At 41.9% G+C, this 16939-nt stretch overlaps 1 protein-coding gene across 3 annotated transcripts in view; it reads left to right on the top strand.

Annotated features, from left to right (window-relative positions):
- Positions 1 to 16271, top strand: part of ankrd44 (ankyrin repeat domain 44) — a 28791-nt gene extending 12520 nt beyond the window's left edge. Inside the window, exons 6-28 of one of the 3 annotated variants that reach the window (XM_026144544.2) lie at positions 356 to 443; positions 652 to 794; positions 1520 to 1732; positions 2685 to 2763; positions 2855 to 2969; positions 3062 to 3144; positions 6025 to 6088; positions 6543 to 6611; positions 7025 to 7165; positions 8254 to 8319; positions 8969 to 9080; positions 9930 to 10001; positions 10092 to 10293; positions 11116 to 11203; positions 11301 to 11418; positions 11665 to 11887; positions 12062 to 12149; positions 12263 to 12346; positions 12422 to 12567; positions 12655 to 12737; positions 12905 to 12987; positions 13248 to 13339; positions 15823 to 16271. In XM_026144544.2, the coding sequence (XP_026000329.2) occupies positions 356 to 443; positions 652 to 794; positions 1520 to 1732; positions 2685 to 2763; positions 2855 to 2969; positions 3062 to 3144; positions 6025 to 6088; positions 6543 to 6611; positions 7025 to 7165; positions 8254 to 8319; positions 8969 to 9080; positions 9930 to 10001; positions 10092 to 10293; positions 11116 to 11203; positions 11301 to 11418; positions 11665 to 11887; positions 12062 to 12149; positions 12263 to 12346; positions 12422 to 12567; positions 12655 to 12737; positions 12905 to 12987; positions 13248 to 13339; positions 15823 to 16082 (2712 nt within the window). In that variant the 3' untranslated portion in view covers positions 16083 to 16271. Of the gene's footprint in view, positions 1 to 355; positions 444 to 651; positions 795 to 1519; positions 1733 to 2684; positions 2764 to 2854; positions 2970 to 3061; positions 3145 to 5979; positions 6089 to 6542; positions 6612 to 7024; positions 7166 to 8253; positions 8320 to 8968; positions 9081 to 9929; positions 10002 to 10091; positions 10294 to 11115; positions 11204 to 11300; positions 11419 to 11664; positions 11888 to 12061; positions 12150 to 12262; positions 12347 to 12421; positions 12568 to 12654; positions 12738 to 12904; positions 12988 to 13247; positions 13340 to 15822 lie in introns of all 3 variants that reach the window. The other 2 variants (XM_080290296.1, XM_080290297.1) reach the window with 2 other exon arrangements.
- Positions 16272 to 16939: the final 668 nt, after the last annotated feature.

Here is a 16939-nt window from a genome sequence, read left to right as displayed (position 1 = left end):
GCTGTTCTGGTTGAATAGCTTGGTTGAAGGAAACAGGTGGGCGAGTGCAGCTGTGTCACTGGGATTATTAAGTGGGCTGTGCATTTTGAAGCACTCCTCATCATAGACAGAATCATTCACCAGCGTGCCAGATCTAAAATTAACAATGAGAGGCGGCAGATTTGTGGAGCGGAGCTGAATGGACGGTGCCTTCATTTCTGCTCGATAGGCCCTCCGGTGTGTTTATGCGGCGACTGGGCTGAGAGATGAGATGGATTTACAATGCTGTTATAAAAAGACCCGCCCGCTCACACATCCTGTTGCGCACACCTCCCTCTAATATTTCCTTCTCATGTCCTTTCTGTTTATTTGTTAGATGGTAAACCTTCTCCTCACTAAAGGAGCCAACATCAATGCCTTTGATAAAAAGGATGGCCGAGCTCTGCACTGGGCAGCTTTCATGGGTAAGAGACAGAAGTGAAGGTTGTTAAGCACATGTCACAGAGATAAAGGAAATGGAAAACCAGTCCAAACATAACAAAAACCTACCAACAAAAACATAACAACAACCTCTAAGGTCTACAAAGACATCAGCGGTTCATCGGAGCAGTGCTTCGGTGAAAAGGACGACCAATCAGCTGAGTGTCAGTGTTTCTTATAATCCCCCTTCAGGTCACTTGGATGTGGTGTGCCTGCTGGTAAACAAAGGCGCAGAGATCAGCTGCAAAGACAAACGAGGATACACTCCGCTTCACACGGCAGCCTCCAGTGGACAGATTGCCGTCGTCAAACACCTGCTCAACCTGTCTGTTGAGGTCAGGACACATACACCCACGTAAACACACGCTTTTGTCCCTAATTTTCAAACAGTCCACATTGCAAACAAAAATACATTCAGAAGTTTACTTTCACTCCGAGTGCTTCGAGTGATCCCTCACAGTAGAGAGGATGTTGTGGAGAGTAGTTAGATCCCACTCCAGCTTTTCAAAATGCCATCACTGTACCTCTGCTGTTTCAATGTGAAAACTACCACTAACTAAATAAAAGAGGGAAAAAAAGGATACATAGAGTCAGATTTTCCTTGAATCTAAAAAGAAATCCTCAAAACATTCCTTCTGCGTGTCACTCATACGCCTGCTTGTTTACTTCAGAATGCCCTACAGAGATAGACAGACAGTCCCTTCTTGAGTGAACAGACCAATCCTAACATGACCAGCATTCATTGCATCGTTCACAAGTTAGAGCCAGCTCATTCTTATATACCTCAGAAATATGCTGCTGACCTCAGTAAGTGAACCATTTCGTTCACTTCTTTTAGCTAGCATATAGCATAAGCATACAGTCTATTACTTTTATCTAAACATAAACTATTATCTAACCCAAATATGCCCTAAATATTTTTACTAGCTTTATTGCTTTTTAATGGAGTTATAACTGATTTGACAAGTACTAGTCACGTTGAGCTGATTGTGCCGTTTTCCCTTTGCACCTTGAAAGAGTTTACCTAGTCTTTATATGTTTCTGTTTTCTCTGACCACAGATAGATGAGCCCAATGCATTTGGAAACACGCCTCTCCACGTGGCCTGTTTCAATGGTCAGGACGCTGTTGTCAGTGAGCTGATTGATTATGGGGCCAATGTCAGCCAGGCCAACAACAAAGGCTTCACCCCGCTGCACTTTGCTGCTGCCTCCACACACGGAGCGCTCTGCCTGGAGTTCCTGGTCAACAATGGGGCCGAAGTCAATGTACAGGTACAGAGAAATATAGTTACTGGCAAGACTGGAGCCCAGCTATTATTGTATATCGAGGGTAATGGTGATGTTTATTTTTATTTTTATGGAACAAAAAAATACAGACTTAAGTTTAGACACATTAAGAGGTGTTTTAGTATTCTGTGGTAAACGAGTGCTGCTGCAATTGAACCTGAAGTGTCTGTGTCGACAGTTCGAGTAGTTCAGCTCAGTTCAATTTCATTTTATCTATACAGCGCCAAATCACAGCGACAGTCGCCTCAAGGCGCTTTATATTGTAAGGTAGACCCTACAATAATACGTACAGAGAAAAACCCAACAATCATATGACCCCCTGTGAGCAAGCACTTTGGCGAAAGTGGGAAGGAAAAACTCCCTTTTAACAGGAAGAAACCTCCGGCAGAACCAGGCTCAGGGAGGGGCGGGGCCATCTGCTGCAACCGGTTGGGGTGAGAGCAGGAAGACAGGATAAAGACATGCTGTGGACATGCTAGTTGGTACAACATGCTAAATGCTAAAGCTAAAAACTTTTTTAGTCAATATTTTGGGCTTTCTTGAAAATGATTTTAAAGTGTTTAAATAAATGAACTGTGGCTATTTGCTGATTAATTAAATTTTGCAAAGTAAAGCAGAGACAGGAGAAATACCCTTCAGTTATCTTATGAGTGCTGATGTTGCATAATTTGTCCACCAAAGGCAACAGGGAAGTTGCAGAATGTTAAATGATAAATATTACCAGGATTCTAGAATGTTGAATGAGAGGATTACGAAATGTAAAAATATTCTAGAAAATACTGAATGTGACCCAAAGAACACCGTCCCCAGAGTCGAGCACAGAAGTGGCAACATTACGCTTTGGGGGTGTTCTTCTGCTAAGGGTGCTCATTAAAAACACTGAAGTCTGAAGTCCGTGTTTCATTCGAAAGCTTTTTTTCTTCTCTGTCCACGTTAGAGTCGGGATGGAAAGAGTCCTCTCCACATGACTGCGGTTCACGGACGGTTCACTCGCTCCCAGACCCTCATCCAGAACGGTGAGACTTCTTTATGCTTGTGTTTGTCTCGCGGTGTCTTAAAGCTGCCTTAACTCCACTGGGTCATTATTTTTTTCGCGTTTTGTTTCAGGCGGAGAGATCGACAGTGTGGACAAGGATGGCAACACTCCCCTTCACATTGCTGCTCGCTATGGCCACGAGCTCCTCATCAACACGCTTATCACCAGCGGAGCCGACTGCACCAGGTTTGTTTGTTTATTTGTTGACTTGTTGAGAATTTTATTGGTTACAATGACGTGTTATGCAGATAAAGAGATACCCATGTCTTTCTCCAAAGGCGAGGAGTCCACGGGATGTTTCCTCTTCACCTGGCTGCCTTGAATGCGCACTCTGACTGCTGCCGGAAGCTGCTGTCGTCAGGTAGCTAACTGGGAAATGGTGCATGATGGATTTAGTTAAACTTAGCTTTGCCTTATTTTCTGCCCTGTGGTGCTACAGTTTCAAAGTTAGTCAAAGCTTGAAATAAAGTAAATGTTTGTAAATGCGAAAAGTTGAGAATGAGGCAATGTAGAAGCTCAAATTGATACCATAAGTGTGTCTAATAATAATCTCGGACGAGTTTGACCTCAATGTCAGAGGTCATGTTTTCTGAACATTTTCTGAATGCAATAACACAAGAAGGAAGTCAGCTAGTATTCTGAAATTGATACCTGAGTGGTGACCTTGGTGATTGCCAGTATTTTCTAACATTAGTAACAAAATTAGCTGATTTAAAATTCAAAATTCAGATATATTGTCCTATGATGTTTCCCGTCTTATTGAGACGTACAAAACATAAAAAGATCTCTCTAATATTTGTCTGCCTGACCTGATACGATCAGCTGGCTGTTGTGTTTGTGGGACTTCAAACAGGTGTGGGCAACATGTGGCACATCCTCTGGTGGACAAACTATCCAACTTCAACACTCATAAGTTCCCTGAAGAAGGTTTCTCCCATCTCTTATTTATTAAAAAAAATAAATGCAGACATTGATAGACTGGCATATAGATAACATCAGCTGATACATTGGTTGGTCTTTAGCCTGCACTACATGGTCCTTTTTTTCCTGGTGTCACAGGAAGCATTCTTTATATGTACTCGTCAGCTACATCACAGCGTGTCCACAGAGAACAGGAAGTCGAGTTCACGAGCACAGAGTGTAGCTGCCTAACAAGCGCCTACAGAGCAGAGGAGGGTGAACTGGTTGTTTCTGAAAAAAAAAAAAAAACTAGCTAGCAACAGCTGATGAAAAATGCATGAACGGATGCTATTTTCATTAACAGCATTTTGAGTCAATCAAACACAAACAGTGTTTTATGTGCTTTTGTCTAAAAAAGTGAAATTATTTGCTATTGTTTGTTGTTCCAAGAACGCCGAGTCAGCATTTCTACGTATGTGCACGTTGCCCTCAGTGTGCTGACTGAGGACTTCTGTTGTCTTAATTTCATCTTGGAGTGTAACTTCAGTGAGCGTTGAGTCCAGCTGTTGTTCTGCACAGGCACGTTCAGCTCCAGCCAAATTCAGGTCACAATGCTCCTGAAAAGACAAGGCCTCAGTCTCATTACTCATTTTCCCTCCGGACACAGTGCATCCCTGTGAATTCTCCTCTATCAGCAGTTATCTTGTTTACATCAGAAAGTTTCCGTGTTGCTTTATATCTATATGTCTATAGATGAACAATCAGAGTAATCTGCTGGTTGTGCTGTAAAATAATTTTCTTCTCATATCATCTGCTAAACTTTTATTTCTGAAAACAGACGAAGAAACTTTGCATTAAACAAAAGTTGAGAAAAGACCCGACTTCTTCGTGCTTCCAGTTAACTTGATGATTTAACAAGGCGCCAGCGCTTGTGTGTGGATGAAACTGGGCTCCTCACATGGCTCTGCTGAGCTGCTGCAGCGAACAACAAAGAAGTCATTTACATGTGTTTGTGTGTTGTGCAGCTGCAGTACTGGGTTTGGTCAGGAATGCTGTGTTTGCTGCACCCACAGCTAAATCTTGGATTTCAAAATCCTTCATAACGTGGATCTCAAGAGTGATTTCCTGTCAGCTATGCAATTGTAGGTCTAACTCTGATAATCATGTGGATGTGAAAGAAAGCGTACACGTGTACGTGCAGCCTGTGCCAATCTGAGCCTGGACTCGGTAAGACTTATAATTCAGTGCTATAGAAACAGCCCGTTACAAGTTTCAAATATTCTTTAAAGGCCTTTTTGTTCATTTCCACAATTTCTTTCAAATTATGACTTTGCATGGCTTGTTTTGTCTAAAGAATAACATTAAAATGAGCAGTTCGGAGGAGAAACTGAAAATGATCATATTTAAGAAGCTAAACTGAGTAAATGTTTCAGGATGGAAAGAAATGTGCACGACTTTAGCACGAGTCCACCAGTTTTAGAGAAAATGCCTTCTCGGAAATGCATCCAAAAATTTACTAGTAATTTCTCCTCCAGGAATAATAACTAGGTTACTCCAAAAAACGTAGTTGTGAGCAGTTTCATGGTGGACGCCATCTTTACTGGGTGACTTTGGTGTTTTCATGGTGCCGTGGTGACTTTAGCACGGGGTGGTGTGCCAAAAGAAATCCCAGTTCCTACATGAAACTACTAAGTAATCACAATGTTTCAAAAAAGAAATGACTGTTGAGTTTTGTTCAGTTTTTGTGGTGCTTACTTCATTCCATTATATTTAATGCAAAGGCAGAATATGTCTATAGATGAACAATCAGAGTAATCTGCTGGATTATTAGCAGACAAAAGGTGAACCCTATAAATGTAAACGAGCTTTACCTCTAAATAAATGTACGTTTCCTCTGATTAAAACGTCCCATGTAAACATTGCAGAACCATAATAATGGATTAATTTGATGATGACTTTATTTATCTGCGTATCTGTAAAAATCCTAATCACCCTACAGTGTCAAACGTCCATTTAATTCAAGCTGTGTTGCGTTGCGCCGTTTGTCTTGTTGCACTTTATCCTGTGAGGCTGTCTGAATGTGTCTCTGACCTGAAGATAAGATGTGTGGCTCTCTCTGTGTGTAACCTGTCCTTGTATTTTCCTCTATGTGCATGATCGTCTGTGTAACCCTCGTTTCCCCACCTGTCACACTAACCCCTGTCTCCCTCTCCGCCTCCTTCTCTTCCTCTCTCTCTGTGATTGCTGCTGCTGTCTTGTCTGGCCCTCCTTCGTTTCCCTGCGCTGCTCCCATCAGGTCGGAGGTTTAGCATAATGTGTAACGACTCGGTCCTGTCTGCAGGCTTTCAGATAGACACTCCAGATACGCTGGGGAGGACCTGCCTCCACGCTGCTGCTGCCGGAGGGTGAGTCCATTACTTTCCAGATATGAGAATATAGTCAGTGCAGCAAAGGTCTGAGGAGAAATTGCCAGGTGGAACAAATATGATAAAATCTTCCAGAAATGGAAAATCATTTGTGTTCTGACATCAGCCAGGACATGATAACATTAGCTGCTGTGGTAACGGAATAAAACCAGTGCCTGTGTTAGCCTCGGCATGATGGTCTAAATATGAGAACAAGTCATGGTGTTAATGGCATTAATTTGATTATGTTTTATTTATTGATTATGTTAAGACCTTACAACAATCACATGGCCCCCTATGGGCAGGAGCCTCTGCCAGAACCTGGCTCAGCAGTTCAGTGTTATGCTGCATGTTTTTCAGTAACCAAACATTTTCCTTTTGCCTAAGGATCATAAATCCTTCACCTGTAAGCGTCATTTTGAGTAATAACTGCCGTCTCTGTGTTTTTGTGCAGTAATGTGGATTGTGTCAAGTTGCTCCTGAGCAGTGGAGGAGACCACAACAGGAGAGATAAGTGTGGCAGGTACTTCATGTTGCTGTGTGGAGAACAGCTTTCTAAACTTTTTAAGAAACGTCAAAATAAAAAGGAAAGAAAAAAAGCAGGTCTTCAAATTCTTGTGTATGGTATATTTTGTTCTATTTTATTCTACTGTATATAGTATTTTATTCTATTCTGTACAGTTGTGTACTTTATTTATTCTGATTATATTCTAATTTTTGATACATAACTTTTGCACTGTCCACTTCCTGCTGTGACAAAACAAATTTCCCACGTGTGGGACTAATAAAGGTTATCTTATCTTATCTTATCTTATCTTATCTTATCTTATCTTATCTTATCTTATCTTATCTTATCTTATCTTATCTGTTTCCCTTTGATTGCATTTTGAATGAAGTTACTTTTGTTGTCTTCATTTGAATTTCTCTCACTTCCAGGACTCCTCTTCACTATGCGGCTGCCAGCCGTCACTATCAGTGTCTGGAGACTCTGTTGGCATGTGGCACTGCCATAAATGCCACAGACCAGTGGGGGCGCTCCGCCCTGCACTATGCTGCTGCCTCAGATCTGGATAGAAGGTGAGCAAGCATTCAAAAACTTTACATAAAGCTGCAGTCACTTCTTTCTTTTTTCTTCTTATATGCTGAACTTGGTCAAGTTGTTGGCATTTTCAATCCAAAGTTATCTAATTATATTTATATTCATATTATTTTTTTATTTCGGTTTGATTTTGAGTTTAAGTCTAAAATGCTGTGTTGTAGACAGTTCCTTGGGGGACTATGTGACTCTCTTGTTGCTTCACTCTGTTTATTAGCTGCTCTGATCTTTGTACTGAGCACACTGTGGCTTTTAAAACAGCAGAATGCTCCTTTGAGAGCCTGAGTTTGCAGCTGGATGTACTGCTAAAATAAAGCTTCAGGCAATGATCCTTTTTTCACATTGTATTCACACATTTCTTTAAAGTATTGCATTGACATTAAACCATCTTCACTACATCTGGTTTAAAAGTTAATTTAACATTTAAAGGAGAAGGCCAACTAGTTTAAAATGAGCACATTGGCTAATACTGTCACGGTAACGCTGAAGAAATAAATGCACCAATACAAGCATTCAAAGACGCTGCATGCATTTGTGTAGAAACAGTATACGTCTGGTTACTATATTACAATGATAAATACTAATGCTGATCAGTGTATAAGCAGCATTTCACTGTTGGGTTTCCACAAGGTGGAAGAAGTTATCAGTGCATCTCAGTAGATGTGTTGAGCAGAGTCCTCCACGTTTACCTCAGTCACAAAAATGAGTGGAGACAGACGTTAACAGGTTATCCAGCGCCTGGCTGGGAGCTGAGCTGAGCTCTTCACACCCCCTCCATGGTGCATCACAAATCTGGCTAGCTGTCCTATGTTACCACATAAAGAAACCTGCTGAGCCATACCTACTGTTTCCATGGTAACCAGAGGTGATGCTGTCACTGAGTCATGCATGGTCTGCAGGTTTACGTTCAGTATTAGTTCAGTTAGCGTGTTAGCACATAGTTAGGCTGTTTTGTTTTTGTTTTGTTAATGCGTGTTGTATGTATGTAGTATATTGATACTTCATGTCATCCTATCTCTGCGCCCATCTGATTTTTACCCTGATCCTCTGTTTGTCTCCTCCCTCATAGACGTCGTGTTGCTCTGGAGCCAGAGAGTGAAGGCGTTCAGGCAGAAAGGGAGAAGGAGGCAGCACTGTGAGTGGGAACAAAATCTACTGAAATTTGACCAAAGCTATGCACAAATCTACAATACATGCCAAAAACTGAAAGGTAGAACCGCATCTGTTTAAATGAAATTGTAAACAACAAAAACGACATTTTTGAGACATCTCCAAAAAGAGATGAAATAGACTGAATACTTAGATTAAAAAAAAAACTGATTCACTGAAGGTAATGAATAAATGATTAGCATATAGTAGTATAGAAAATTAATAAATTCTATTACTATGTAGCCAAATGTGATTAGCTTAAAGAAATAAATCTATCAAAATATATCAAAGTAAATAGTAATGTTAAAAAATGGAACAGGAAATATAACAGGTGATTTTCACAGTTTTCTCAAAGTTTATTAATGAAAAAAAGAAACAAAAAAGTAAAAAAAAGAAAACAAAATTGGATAAATAAAAAGAACAAATGGCGATAAAAGACTATCATTAAACACAAAATCTATAGCATACATGTGTGATGTGTAACTGACATTTAGCTCCAGTCAAGACTCACCACTATACATTTAAAACACATAAAACATTTAAAACGGTGTTATCTTGATGTCATAAGCTTGTGTGCTTTAAGCATGTTCTCTGTGGTTCGAGCTGCCTTCTGAAATGACATGTTTGTGTTGCAGATGTTTGGAGTTCCTGCTTCAGAGCGGTGCTACGGCCTCACTGAAAGACAAACAGGGTTACAACCCTGTCCACTACGCCGCAGCCTATGGACACAGGCACTGTCTAGAACTGGTCAGTTTACACAAACGTGTGACACATAGCACACCTTAGCCCCTTACCCCAGTGTGCCCCAACCAGGGCTATTAATGGGGAAAGAGTAGCATCAGCTAGGGATAGACCGGTGGTCACCGTAGCCTCTGAGAGTCACTGAAAATTTGCTTTATATTGTCCCCGCTCTCTGCCCCCCTTTCCTAGCTCTCTCAGTCAGTCAAATCTAATAAAAACCAAAGAGCCCCGAAACAAATCTGACATAGTATTAGCTAGCTGACAGTAACAGGTAAGCTAACAGCTAGCTAAATGTAAGTTAGCTTGTTACAATTTGCCAACAAACTAATTGTCTTTGAAAAAGTAGCAGGCTAAAAACAACAAATTTACTGATTAGTTAATATAATTTGCTAAAAACAGCTGACTAAAAACAATGGTTTAAATGGGTAGCAAAAGTATAAAAAGGTAATGGTCAGTAATGAAGTCATTTCGATTGGACCCTATTTCTGAACCCTGACTGAATCAAACTGCCTTCACTCTGCACAAACAGGATGTCTCCAGACTAAAGTCCTCACACAGATGCTCACACTCCTGTCACATGTTGTTGAATATGGTTGAAGCCTTACTGAGGAAATGCTTGTACTGTTGGGGAGTGTCTGGAGGGAGTTTCTTTCTCTGCTGGCCTATCATGGCCTATCACTTTTTCACCACATGCCAGAAATCTGGGTGTTTTAAGTTAGAGCATCAAGTCTTTTATGTAACAAACAAACAAAAAAGAGCTCTGAGTAAATCCCTGAAAAACAGAGCTACTTAAATTTGATAAAGCACATGAACAGACTGTGACTGTGTTCACGTTGTTTTTGTTTTGACCTCCAGCTGCTGGACAGAGATGGCGGTCACCAAGATGACTCTGAATCTCCACATGCCAGGAGCCCGCTGCACCTCGCTGTCAGTATTAAACGGATAAAAGGATTTGTAGTAGGTTATCCTATTTTATTTTTTTAATTTACATTTTTAAACAGTAATTTCTCTCTTCAGGCGTACCATGGCCATGCTCAGGCCCTGGAGGTGCTGCTGCAGGGGGAGAGAGAGGTAGACCAAGGGGACGAGATGGGGAGGACAGCTCTGGCGCTGGCTGCTCTCCGTGGTCACTCTGACTGCGTTCACACCCTCCTCAGCCAGGGAGCATCGCCACGCACTACTGATAAGCAGTATGGACGCACCCCGGTGCACCTTGCAGGTGAGCTTAGAAACATGGAAGCATGCAATTTGGCAATTTGTAGAAAAACAGGAATAGAAATAAGATAGCTGGTCTGGGAGACTGAATTTTCAAAACAAGAGCAAGGATGTTGTTATTTTGTTCCAAAAGATAAAAAAATGAATCAAAAATATAATTTCTATATGTGAAAATTTGTAGTGAAATCAGCATATGGTCGGTGTATATAACACTTTAATCCCTCTGCCAAAGCTTTTTTAAACACATGTGGACTGTGAAACTACAAACAGCTGATTACCAAACCCTGGGATGGTTGTTTATTTAGATGGAAATCCAAGTATAAGATGTGTTATTTATGTGGAAAAGCTTTATTGGGTCTCTTATGTCTGAAATTGCTTTGGCCTCTTCCTCCAGCCTTAACTCATTACTTCAGAATCATAGGAAACACTTGTTTTTCGTGCACCTCTGGGCAGGATTCTTTAGTGTATCAAAGGTCATCTTAGTTATTGTGTCCTCTTATTCCAGCAATGTGAGCATCATTTGAACATACTTGAGATGCCTAACCTTTGGACTGAATGTAGCTCTCTGTAGCTTCAGATATCTGCAGTCTTAGAATGGAAGAGTCCTTATTGTTCATTTGAAGCACATGTATGTGCCGCTCACGAGCCTGGGTTGCCTATAACTACAGTTCAGATGAACTAAATTTAGAGTTTGTTCCCCATGTGGCTGAAAAAACAGGTGGTTAAATACTTTTTTTTCTACTGTGGTGACAGAAGTCATCACAACCTTTGTGTCACAGAGCTGATTTGTACGTTTGTGACACCTTGTGTTTTGTTCTCTTTGCAGTGATGAATGGTCATACTACGTGTGTGCGCCTCCTGCTGGATGAATCGGATAATTCAGACCTCGTGGATGTTGCTGACTCTCAGGGACAGTGAGTGACCCTCGCTCCCGCCCCCACACATCCTGTTTGCTTCGTGCGATTTGTCCCTTTCCGTTTTCCCTCTTAAATATGTTGTCCTCGTCTGCAGGACTCCTCTAATGCTCGCGGTGGCCGGAGGTCACGTCGACGCCGTGTCACTGCTGCTGGAAAGGGAAGCCAATGTCAATGTGGCCGATAACCACGGCCTCACAGCGCTGCACCTTGGGGTGAGCGCGGAACTTGTGTTTGTGTGGATTTAGTGCAGTCTCTATTTATAATTTCTTTCATTTGTGACAAGAAAGAAGCAATAAGTTTTATATTAGGGCCTATTAGACTCCCATTAACATTTTTAGGAGGGACCTTCTTGGAAATGTGCTTTATTCATTAGAAGACTTGTAAAAAGAGACAAACAGGAAATGTTCTTTCAGATTTGTATTATAGATTCTTATATAGCTTCTGCTCTGTTGTCTCAGCTGCTGTGTGGTCAGGAGGAGTGCATCCAGTGTCTGCTGGAGCAGGAGGCTTCGGTTTTGCTCGGCGACTCGCGCGGTCGTACAGCCATCCACTTGGCCTCTGCCCGAGGCCACGCTTCCTGGCTGAGTGAGCTGTTGAGCATCGCCTGCTCTGAGGCGCCATCCTTGCCCCCGCTGAGAGACCACAGCGGGTACACACCGCTGCACTGGGCCTGTTATTATGGTTAGTGGCACCTGCAGACACGTTTTTAAATTAAAAAAAAAAAAGTAAATTCAGTTCAAAACAGACAATCCTTTGTGAGCAGCACTTGGTGATAGTGGGGAGGAAGAACTCCCATTTAACAGGACGAGACCTCCAGTTAGGAAACTTTTCCCTAAAGTGTGTGTTTGTGTGTAGGTCATGAAGGGTGTGTGGAGGTCCTGCTAGAACAGAAAGGCTGCCGCTGTATTGATGGGAACCCCTTCACCCCTCTGCACTGCGCTGTGTAAGTCACACTGATATCCCGGAGTCGTCTTTTTTGCTACTGGAATAGTGTTTTTCCTGCTTTTCAGAGGCCGATTTCAGTCGCTGAACTCCTGTTTGTGTTTTGTCTTTCAGAACCAATGATCACGAGCCATGTGCATCGCTGTTGCTGGAGGCGATGGGTTCAGACATTGCTGGCTGCTGCGATGCTAAGAGCAGGTAAGAAGCGAGTGTGGACATGTCCTCCCACGCTGCCGAGCACCATATGTTCTCATTCCATCCTCTCTCTTTCAGGACTCCTCTTCATGCTGCAGCATTTGCCGGTCATGTCGATTGTGTCCAGTTGCTCCTTTCCCACGATGCACCTGTGGACGTCGCAGAACAGTCGGGTCGCACTGCGCTGATGATGGCGGCTCAGAGGGGCAGGGTCGGGGCTCTTGGTACGGGGTTGTTTTACATGTGTTTATGTTCACAAAATGAGCAGTGATTTTGTTTTTTATACGTGCTCTGTATTCTGTCTCGTACAGAGGTGCTGTTGACCAGCGCCAGTGCCAACCTCAGTCTGACTGACAAGGACGGCAACACCGCCCTGCACCTGGCTTGCAGTAATGTACGTCTACAAGGGGGCACCACGCTCCAGCATTAGTGTTTGGCCCAGTTTTGTGGGACCTTTGTTTACCTGTTTTACTGAAAGGAAGGCTCACAGATGAGACCTCAGTGCTGTTTACTTATGCAGAACTCTGGAGGACTTTTTAACTTGAGTCCTTCTTCTTCCAGGGGAAGGAAGACTGTGTGTTGCTGATCCTCGAGAAGCTGTCTGACACTGCGCTCATTAATGCCACGAATGCAGCGCTGCAAACGTGAGTGTGAAAATACTTTGGCCCTCATGTCTGTACATATAGGAAACACATGTGTCACTGTAAACAAGAGCTTTTGAAATGATGTATGTAAAGATTTGGTCCAGGATCAGTCCAAGTAAAATAAATAAAATTAGTTTTTCAGATACTGTGAACATTTTATTAAACAAATTTGAAAACCTGTTTCACTAGAGGTGATGTAGTTCAGTTAAACAAGAGTACTTGTGTAACCATGAGTGACATTATGTGTAACTTTCTGTCAGTCCTCTGCACCTGGCGGCTCGTAGCGGTCTTAAGCAGGTGGTCCAGGAGCTGCTGTCCAGAGGAGCCAACGTTCAGACGGTGGATGAGAACGGTACGGTAAACTCAGTACTTATCAGGGCCTGACTGCACACCTGCATGAATGTCTTCCTTCTCTCAGCATGGACTCAGCTTGTCTACTGAAAAGCTTTAATGCTGTTTTCCACGTTTGCTGCAGACAAAACAGTTTTTAAAAGGGTTACCACTCGTTGTAGAGTTAGGTGAGTTTTATAGAGTGCAGGAAGGGTTTTCAAGTGAATTTGGGGTTTGTTACATAGCAACAGACAGACAGGATGGGTATAGAAAGCAGGCCTGTTACTGTTCGAGGTCGGCACAATAACTAGTCCACCCATATCTAGGAAAACGTAATGATCAAAGTAAATCTTTGATGGAGTGATATTTTTTGGCTTTTATTTGATGGCAGGAAATGAAAGAAGAGCATGAATTGACATAAGATTTAGAAATTGATACTTCAGGTGTATCTACTAAAAATCACAAGTTCAAATCTGAGCTCTACGGGAAGGTCAGAGGCCAGGAAAATCATGTGAATGCGATACATAGGACTGTGATACCACAGGTGTTTGATACCAGGCGACTGGGGGCCAGTAGTTTTTATATGAAGCTGTGGAAACCCGGATTAAAGCTGTTCATGTGTTTTTTGTGAGCTTTCTTTGTTCTTTGTTCTTTGTTTTGTTGGCTATAGATCAATTTAAACCTGAAAGTCCATAATTGATTAGCTTAGATCAGCAATACTGGATGAAGTACTTTTGTATATATTCAGTTACTGGAGTTTTAGATTAAGTTGTAACCCCATTTCTTTTCACTACTATGGCCTAAGGATTTGTTTTATTAAGGGTAATTGTAAGAACAAAAATAGTTAAGCTATAAAAACAAAAGATTCATTTTCACTGAATATAATAATACACGCTGTTCGTAGAGCTACACGTGGACAGCTTTTTGCTAATGTCACTGAAAAAATAGTGTCTCCATACCCTGAATGAATAAAATTGTATTTATATTAGGGCTGTGCGATATGACTAAAATCTCATATCCCAATATGAGACATCTATCGTCCCGATAACGATATAAATCACAAAATTGAACATTTTCTGTAAATTCTGTGAATCTCGGGCAGCTCGACTTGCGTGAAGTGTTTCCAGCTGGGCGTCGCGTACCTGGAGTCGAGTGTTTTAACCGATGCATGAAACGATACATTTTTAGACATAAGTTGAAATGGCCGCCATTTTCTTTGTATTTATTACACGGCGTGCTGCGGGGAAAAGCCTGTTCTAACGTTTGAGTCTAAGGTTTATTTTTTAGCACCTGACGGCTCTTTTTTGCTTCTCATCCGTAAATACTCTGCATACTCTTTCACGTGATTCAGTTTATTTTGAAAAGTCTCAACAGGATCTTGAGCTTTATTGTGAAAGGTTTATGTGGAAAATAAACAATGGTTTTACCATCGTTGTTGCTAATGACAACGCATAAAAACAGGCGCTTGTCCGTCCGTAGTGTGGTTATATAAAATATAAGAGAAAGAGAGAACTTTAACAAATTAATATAGCCACTACAGTGACCATCAAAACCATGAAAAATATTGCCGTAGACAGTTTATTTTGCGACACCACAAAACGAACGATAGTGTAAAATGAAATGACAGATGTTTTTATATCGTCATCCGATATATATCGTTATATCGAACAGCCCTAATTTATATGACACCAAATCATATGTTTAAAATGTTTAAAAACTCTTTAATATCAGAGAGAAACCCCGACAATCAGCTGACCCCCTATAAACAAGCACTTTGCGACAGTGGGAAGGAAGAACACTCTTTTAACAGGAAGAAACCTGTGGGAAAACAAGGCTCGGATGAGATTGGTAAAGTTGTAATGAAACTTAAACTTTAAAATATAAAAACACAGAATACAAACCTCCTGTACAGTTCCTTCTGCTCATCCCCAACCAATCACAGCAGGTGGATGCGCTCTCTGCCAGAGGTTACTTCCTGTTAAAAGGGAGTTTTTCCTCTCCACTGTTGCCAAGTGCTTGTTCATAAGGTTTTGTCTAATTATCGGGGTTTTCTTTCTGTCATGGTGGAGTCTTTACCTCACAATATAAAATGCCTTGAGGTGACTGTTGTGATTTGGTGCTGTATAAATACAATGGAAATGAAAAACCAACATCTTTTCCTGCAAGTAAACACATCATTTTTTGATATAAAGTCATATTTTTAATATGGGAGTCTGTTTTGCAGCTAGATGAGATGAGGTCTCCAGTTTTTATTTTATTTTGTGACTATACTGCGCTTTGTTTATTTATTGTCCACTTTGGTGTCGGGCTGCTGTTGTTGTCGCTGTCCCCTTCTGTCTGCTCACACTGTCAACTGGCTGAACTCTAACGGGATGCTGCTCCGATGCTGCTTTGCCTTCCTCCGCTTCCTCCTTGTCCACGTCTCGCTCTGTTCCTCCTTTTTGTCCGTTTTTGTCGTCCTCCCTCCCTCTGTCTCCGTTCTTTCTCTCTGTCGCTCTACCTCAGGTCTGACGCCTGCTCTGGCTTGTGCTCCTAGTAGAGAGGTGGCTGACTGTTTGGCTCTCATTCTGGCTACCATGATGCCTTTCTGCTCACCTTGCAGCTCTGGAGCTCCTTCCCCAGGGTCCTTGTTGAGGCATATACCCCACCAGGGGGGTAAAGGCCTATCCACTGGCGCTCGGGCGACACGCAGCCCCAGGAACCCCTCGGGACCATCCAGCGAGGGAACCACAGAGAACGACTCAGAGGATTCCGAAACTTTCTGACCCCTCTAAACCGACTCTCTAGCTTCCTACCTCCAAGAGTGCACGTGAACGTCTTACCTCTCTCCTCGGCGAGGAATGATGCAGTGTTTGAGTGCACAACTGAGGGAGAAGGATAGAGACTTGGTCATTCATAGAGCCCATAAAAGTTCAATATTAAATAAATAACTTGTGGACAATAATTAATCGTAAGATGAGTTGGAATATTTTCTAATAGATGGTTAAATAATATTCATATTTCTCATGTCTTCTGTTTGTTTAATATTGAACCTTTGGTGCTCCACATGCAGTGTCTATATCTTCTGTTCCCCATGTTGGGAACATGAACACGAACTGAATCGCTCTGCTTTGACGCCAGGCTGGAGACCCTGCAGCTTCTTTTTTTGTAATGCTCTTTTTTTAAAAGAAAAACCAAGATGGGAGCAGCTGCACTGCCCAGGACTGACTGACTGGAGCCCAACGAGTCGCTCCGTGAACAAGAACTCGATCTGGACCAGTTTGGGTCTGCATGCTTGTGTTAATTTACACCACGGTTCATTCTTTCTACTCACGGGTGCTTAAATCCAAACGACCTCGGTACTTAGTCTCTGCACGGCACAGCAGCTCGCTGCGGAGACTCGTGTTGTCTTTTTAAAAAAAGCCATTTTTAACTGTTTGTACAAAACGAAGGAGACTATTAAGAAATCAGAGTGTAATTTTAAACTTTTTATGATTTTAGGCTTGTTGTACCAAATATTTGACTTCCACGAGTAAATAATGAACATGTGACAAAAGGTCACATAAACAGGTACATAGAGCTTGTTTTTAACTGTTTAACAGCTGAAGCACAAATTTGTAGGTTTTTGTTTGGTTTGGATGAC

This window comes from Astatotilapia calliptera, chromosome 16, assembly GCF_964374335.1.
Source record: "Astatotilapia calliptera chromosome 16, fAstCal68.1, whole genome shotgun sequence".
Lineage (NCBI taxonomy): Eukaryota > Metazoa > Chordata > Actinopteri > Cichliformes > Cichlidae > Astatotilapia > Astatotilapia calliptera.
The sequence above is the reverse complement of the archived record's forward strand: the minus strand, read 5'-3'. Positions and strand labels throughout refer to the sequence as shown.